We start from the raw sequence: 7,473 nt of genomic DNA, 5'->3' as shown, positions 1-7,473 counted from the left end.
TACCCTCAAAGATATAAAGCTGAACACAAAACAATTCAACAATTAGATATAATAACTTTTATAACTTTTTTTTTTTTTTTTTTGAAAAACAATCTATTCTACTCTTAAACTACTCGTATATTCATTTAGTTTCACACACCTACTTAAAAAAATAAAAATATCCACAGACGAACTAAAAAGCCATACTAAAAAAATGAGAAAAAAAAATCCAACTTACCTTATATCTCATTTGTGAATAGTACTTATTAGCAAAAGTACCTGATTTGACAAGGGGTGGCTGATAAATTTTGGTAAAGAGCAGGGGTGGTATATGTATATTTTGTTACCACCTTATAAGACCCTCTCGGGAGTTGTATAAGAGTTTAATAGAATAAATTTAAATATAATATTGATGAGAGAGAAGGTAACCGTTCAATAGAATTATAATGCAAATTTTTGAGTTTTTTAAGAGTTGAAGTATTCTCTCTCCTACTTGGCATTTCATTGGAGATGGCCTAAGACTTAGTAGAGTTGATCGCCGAAAAACATCAATCCTTCGATAAAAACGCAGGCGAAATGTCGCAGTCGCAGGCAGTCTTCTCCCTGGGGCACGTGATCATTCCGACCTCACGTGTCAAGACGTCATCCGCCGACGGCCTCCACCTTCTTTCATCAAATGTTCACTTACTTCGCCGGACGAACCACCGGCGGCTGCCAACGCCTATTCGGTGCTCAACCAATTTTTCCTTTGATCTCAAAGGTGGCAAAGGGTAATTACTAAACTGATCCTATTATTTAGCCTACAGTTTCCTTAGTTGTTGCTTTGTCATGCAATTACAGGGTAATCATTTTTCTTTCTTTAATTGCCACTGTTTGCTTTGAAATTTAATGTCCATAGGAATAATTTTCAATTTGTAGATTGAATCCATTTTTGTTATTATTAATCCTTCTTTACAGAATGAGTCAATTTCACGAGATTGAACTCTGGGTTAAAGATTACGAATTGGATCAATATGGAGTTGTGAACAATGCAGTCTTTGCTAATTATTGTCAACATGGTTGGTCTTTAATTCACATGACTCAATTAGTTATTTAATGAGATTAAAAAGTTATTATCTTGACAATTGTTAAACAGCTCGTCGTAAACTTTTGCAAAAGATTGGCATAAATATCGATACAATTGCTGAAACTGGCAATGCGATAGCTCTGTCTGACTTATCACTCAAATTTATTGGACCTTTGAAAGTATGTATTTATATTTTTGATAATTCCAAACTTATTTTCAAATCTCAACTACCCTTAATAGTTTCTTTGATGGTATTCTGGTGAAAACAGATTGGAGATAGGTTTACTATGAGAGCGAGGATATCTGACACATCAGCTGCTCGTGTATACTTTGAACACTTGATCATGAAGATCCCAAATGAAGAGGTTACAGACTTTTATATATTCTTAGTTTATTTGGCTTGTTGCTAAGGTGTTGAAAGACAAAAAAGCCCTTCAATGGTTGTTTTCTTGATGTAGCCAATTTTGGAGGCAAGGTCGACTTTAGTTTGGCTTGACAAAAACTATCGCCCAATCCGTGTTCCACCAGAGGTAAGATCCAAAGTTGCACAGTTTGTTCTTCATGATGTGGAAAGCTGATTCCATTTTTGTGGGGGAAAATAAGTGTTAGAGGTTTGTTTGCATGATAAACAGTACGTGTACTTTATTGATTTTTCATAAGTAATGTTCGTCAATCATCATGTAAATGTACCTTGTTCTTATTAATGCCATATACTTATATTTATGATATGATCTATTGGAGAATAAAAGTCAACAAGTCAACCATTAGAGAAGTGACACGTCAATTAGTTTGTTAGAATCGTAATTAGTACGCAATGCTTTTCTGTGCAATATATATTGATGTATTGTATTATTATTCAATGATGATGAAAAACATTTCTCTCAATTTTCTCTCTCAATCAATTCATTTCTCATCTTAATTTCTACATGGTATCAGAGAGGAAGCTCCTGATTTCATTCTTGTTGATTTCAATCTTGTTGTTTCTTATTCACTTCATTTGATCTCTGTTTTTTTTTAAATCATGTCAAGTTCTACTCCAAATCAAGCAAACGGATCCAATGGATCTAACATTGAAATTTCAAGCCCTTATTACCTTGGATCTTCGGACAATCCAAGCACGATTTTGGTGTCAAAACTCTTCGATGGAACAGGATTTGTAGCCTGGAAGAGATCGATGACATTAGCTCTTTCAGCAAAGAACAAACTTTGTTTTGTCAACGGTTCTATGAATCCTCCTGCTGCAAGTTCAGATCTCATTCACGCATGGAATAGAGTTAATTCAATGGTCATCTCCTGGATCTTGAATTCTTTAAACAAAGAAATTGCTGAAAGTGTATTGTTTCTTCAGACAGCAAAGGAAATCTGGTTCGAACTAAGAGAAAGGTATTCTCAATCTAATGGCACTTTGATCTATCAAGTTCAAAAGAAATTATACTCTATTAATCAAGGATCTGAGGATTTTTCTAGCTATTTCACAAAAATAAAGAAGATATGGGATGAATTAAAGATGATTCAAGAAGTTCCTACATGTACATGTGAATCGGCTGCTCTTTTTAGCAAATTTATGGAAGAACAACGTTTAATTAAGTTACTGATGGGATTAAACGATTCATATAAAGCTATAAGAGGACATATCTTAATGATGAATCCATTACTTAATATTTCCATTGTTCATTCATTGTTAATTCATGAAGAAAGGCAGAGTGATATTTCTTCAAATCCAAATGTTGTTACTGAGGCCATGGCGATGCAAGTTAATCAATCATCAAAAAGGAATCTTAATTGTTCTCACTGCAAGAAGTCAGGGCATGTGAAGTCAACATGTTACAGACTCAATGGTTCTCACTGCAAGAAGTCAGGGCATGTGAAATGTCATGGGCTCCCCCCATGGTCTGATATCCAACTGCCACGGGCTCCCCCCGGGGTCTTCCATGCAAGTATCACAAAGACAACTAGCATATCACACATCACATAAACAACTAGTATACCACGTATCACATAAACAACTAGTATGCCATATATCACATAAACAATACATATAAACATATAAGGATGTCGTGGAAACCCTCCAAGGTCTTACTCCAGGATGTCGTGGGTTCCCCCAAGGTCTTATACCTACATGACATGGGCTCCCCCATGGTCTTTACCTGGAATGTCATGGGTTCCCCCCAAGGTCTGATATCCAACTGCCACGGGCTCCCCCCCCCCCCCTCGGGGTCTTCCATATAAATGACACAGAGTCAACAAACATACCACATATCACAGAAACATAACTATCATGCTACATAACACATATATAAACATACATGGATGTCGTGGACTCCCTCCAGGGTCTTACTCCAGGATGTCGTGGGCTCCCCCCCCCCCCCCAGGGTCTTATACTTATGTGTCATGGGCTCCCCCCATGGTCTGATATCCAACTGCTATGGGCTCCCCCCCCCCCCCGGGGTCTTCCATGTCTAACCAATAAAGTACTAACACATTCACATACATACTAGGCATATCAATAATGATTCCACGATAATCATCTCAACTAACTGAATGGGCCAGCCTTGGTACCTTCGACCCATTGGTATGGTGAGGAGACTCACCTCGAATGCAGAAGCTTCCTGAAAGAAATCCTTAGTTGTTTCCCTGTCCACTTCCCGAAGCTACCAATATCAAATGACACCCAATTAGCAATTGGGTTCTATTCCATAACTACCATTTCATACCCGGGGTAAAAATACCATTTTACCCCAACCTGTCCCTGTCCAATACTTTGGCCCAAACTATAATCTGAAAGGCCCCAAAGGCCAATTAATCAACCAATGGCCCAATTTTCCAAATTGGGCCCATACCTCTACATGGGTCTTGCCATGAGGCTCAATCCTTCTTTTCAGTCCAACACACTTATATTCTGATGTCCCAATAATAATCCAACACTTGAGCCCAAAATGCTAAAACCTACTCGTGGCCCAATCCATGGTCCAATTTTCCAAATTGGGCCTAAATCCTTTCGGGACCTTTTCAACATCACTAACAGCCCAAAACCTGATGGCCTAACAGGGCCCAAGACAAACATGCCCAACAGCTGGCCCACACCGAAGCCCAATACTCATAACTCCATCTGACTGAGTACGCAGGGCGTATTTAGTTGTATGTTAAGCGTACAGGCTGTTTGGCTTGTACGTTGCATGTACAGACTTGTACTCCCAACGTACTACTCCTTTAAGACAAAGTCTCATTAAGCTCTTAATGCTCTATCCAACAAGTCCAAATCACAGATCTGAGTCCCAAATAACGTCTAAACACTAAGTGGTGTTGAAACTCCAAAGGCTCAAACTTCAACATAGATGGTCTTAAACTCCAAAGGTGCCAAATTTATGGACCTTAGACCTCAGAAACACTAAGAGGAGCAACTCAAAGCTCCGGGAATGAAATCAAGACCACTAGATCTCACACTTGGGACCAAAATGAACAAAAACCCATATATGGTAAATGTAAGACACCAATGATCAAGTTCAAAGCTTTATACCTTCATCAAGCTGGAAATGAGTCACAAAAGCCAGATCCATAAGCTTCTCATTGATCCCCATCTTTGCATCAAACTCCACCTTCTTAGAAATGGACCAAACATTCCAAAAATAGACTCCATAAGTTCAAAATGCCACCATGAATGATTAAGGACGAGTTCTAGGGTTTTAGAGGGTGGGAGCTGACTTAGAATGAAGAAGGCTTAACATTATGCTTATATAGGGTACAACCCTTGAATTAGGGTTTTCAACCTGACCCTCGTACGCCCAGCGTACCTTCTCGTACGCCCCGCGTACGAGGCCGCGCACCCCGATCCAATCCTCGCATATACGCTACGCGTTCCTCCAGCTACGCCTCATGTAGTTCCTTCTCTTCGGTATGCACTGCGTACCACTTTGGTACGCCCCACATACTAGGGCTTTCCCCAAAACCCTAATTCTTCCGAAGGCTATCACTTACTCGATACAACTCCGATTCCAACCATTCATATATCCATAGAAAGGTATCGAGACGCTCCATACTATTATCAATTTCTGCCTGCCATAAAATATCCCGAACTAAAATCCACTTTCCACAAAGGTCCGAGCTGATAAATTACCGAACTACCCTTTGGTCCAAAAACTCCAACTGAATACCCGAGCAACCAAGATGCATTATCTAATTCCTATTGGGTCTGAAACCCAACCCCTCGGGTATCTATAGCTTGATAGCACTTCATCCTTTTCTTACCAATTCAAAATGGGAACAATTCGAAACAGCATGTTACAGGAATGTTATTCATACATGTAACGCCCGTGTTTCTGGGTTAAGCACTATTGATGATGTAATAGTCTAATAAAACCGTTGTAACCCATTTTAAAGTAATAAAGATGAATTACTTGAATATTATGTGAATTATGTGCTTTTGTGTGCTTATTACTTGTTTATAATAATATAATAAATAAAGGATAAAAATAAGCGCCAAAAAGAAAATGTTAGATAAATCCGATATCGATTAATAAAGTTGTAGTGGTCGTGACAAGGATTTCGTACATATAAAGAGCGCCGAAATCCGAGTTATAACGAAGAAGTTATGGCTTGTTGAAGTTTCGCGACTGAACCGGCACGACACTGTGTGACGTAAATAGTGAATTTACGATAGAGGACTTTTTAGCCCTAGCGATCTAAACGAAAGTCGTAGTGTTCATTAAACCGAGAGCGTGCATAAAAAGAACGTCTAAATCTGACTTCGTATGAGGAAGTTATGATTTTTCTAAGTTTCGGATCGGCAGTGCACAACCCGAAGTTCGAATATTAGATCGGTCGATTTTTGGCCGACACAACCTAAACGAGATCGAAGATCTCATTAATAGTAGCACAACGGTAAAAATGACAGACGAAAACGGACATCGGATGAAGAAGTTATGAATTTTTAACGAACTTTTCCTGTCCCGGCATGTTAAAAATATAACTTTAAAAATAAAGTCAAAATTAGCCGACGGAGTCTAAACGAAAGTTGTAGAGTACGGTCCCGCGTACGCGTAGATATAAATAACGTCGAAAATGGAGCTCGTATGAAAAAGATATGTATTTTTGAAGTCGGAGTGGGAAATCTCGAACCTGGTGCGAGGGGTACGCTCCGCGTAGTCCGAGACGCCTCGCGTCCGAGTACGCCCCGCGTACCGAAGCTCGTACGCCCAGCGGTCTAGCCTTCTACGGTCCGGAGCCTGCCCCGATGATCCATCTGAAGACCGACGTGTGTTGTACGATCCGAGCATTACGCCCCGCGTAGAGCTGTTGTACGCCCAGCGTACCGAGGCCTCGCACGCCTATAAAAGGGCTGCGAGGGCTGCCTCCAAAATCACACCAAATCCATTCTCTTTCTCTCTCTAACTTCTCTCTAGCATATCCCAACCCCCCTCCCCCTAAGCCTAGGGAACCTTTCTAGATCTAGAAGAAAGCCTCGAAGAGCCCGGAGTCTCCAAGAAAAAGGGTTTTTCGGTTTGAAACTCTGCCCGTGCAGAGGCCGGTTTTCAAGCAAACTTCCCAGTTTCATCAAAGAAGATTATTTTAAGAAGCGAAGTGTTTTCCGAATCACTCCTTATCAGGTGAGTGTGTAGTCACTTTCATCTTACACATAGATATGAAGTATTTTATATAAATTACGTGTTATGTGTATATATATTATCTATTTACTTGAGATCTATGCTGGATGAAAGATTTGAACCTCTTTCTTCTCAGATCTGAACTTTTTCTTTCAGATCTAAACTTTTCTTCAAGATCTGAACCCTTTTCCTTCAGATCTAAACTTTTAAGATCTAAACTGTATATGTATGTTTTATATTTTGAGATCTATGTTGTATGAACGATTTAAACTTTGTTTTCCAGATCTAAACTGTATATATGTATTTTATGTCTACAAATATGTTGGGTAGGTAACACCTGTTCCAGGTATTACTTAATTTAATTAAGATTTAGGGTTTTGGTATGTGGACTCGGCGAGTTGGGAGTCCAACTCGTCGAGTAGAGGACATTTCAAGGACGCGGAATCTACACCCTACTCGACGAGTTGGAAGGCCGACTCGACGAGTAGGAGCTGTAATGATAAAACCCTAATTTTAGGGTTTGCACCCTATATAATCTCCTTATGAATCTTGAGGCAGACCTCTCATCGGCCTCCAAACCCTAAGAATGTTTGTGCTAACCCTAATCCCTATTCTTTTCCACTTTGTGAGCTAGAGTGACCTTTGAAGCTTAAGAAGAAGGAGATAGTGAGAAGATCCGGCAAACCAAGCACCCATCCTTGAGCTTAATCATCTTGTGGACTACTGTAAGCCTTCAAGACTCGATTTTTATCATAGAATATGACTAGATCTTGAGTTTACTCTTAATTTCCTACCCTTCTTATTGAATGCATGCATGGGATTCATAAA

At 39.5% G+C, this 7,473-nt stretch overlaps 1 protein-coding gene across 1 annotated transcript; it reads left to right on the top strand.

Moving 5' to 3' along the window:
- Nucleotides 1–395: 395 nt before the first annotated feature.
- On the top strand, nucleotides 396–1,746 carry LOC145116651 (acyl-acyl carrier protein thioesterase ATL3, chloroplastic-like). Its single transcript, XM_079052972.1, has 5 exons — nucleotides 396–749; nucleotides 937–1,037; nucleotides 1,115–1,224; nucleotides 1,315–1,410; nucleotides 1,504–1,746. The coding sequence occupies exons 1-5, from the start codon at nucleotides 556–558 to the stop codon at nucleotides 1,621–1,623; spliced, it is 621 nt and encodes a 206-aa protein (XP_078909098.1). The 5' UTR covers nucleotides 396–555; the 3' UTR covers nucleotides 1,624–1,746.
- Nucleotides 1,747–7,473: the final 5,727 nt, after the last annotated feature.

The sequence above is a fragment of the Lactuca virosa genome, chromosome 5 (assembly GCF_052849685.1).
Source record: "Lactuca virosa cultivar CGN04683 chromosome 5, Lactuca_virosa_CGN04683_v6, whole genome shotgun sequence".
In the NCBI taxonomy this organism is placed as follows: Eukaryota; Viridiplantae; Streptophyta; class Magnoliopsida; order Asterales; family Asteraceae; genus Lactuca; species Lactuca virosa.
Note: the sequence above shows the minus strand (reverse complement) of the source record. Positions and strands in the feature narration are given on the sequence as shown.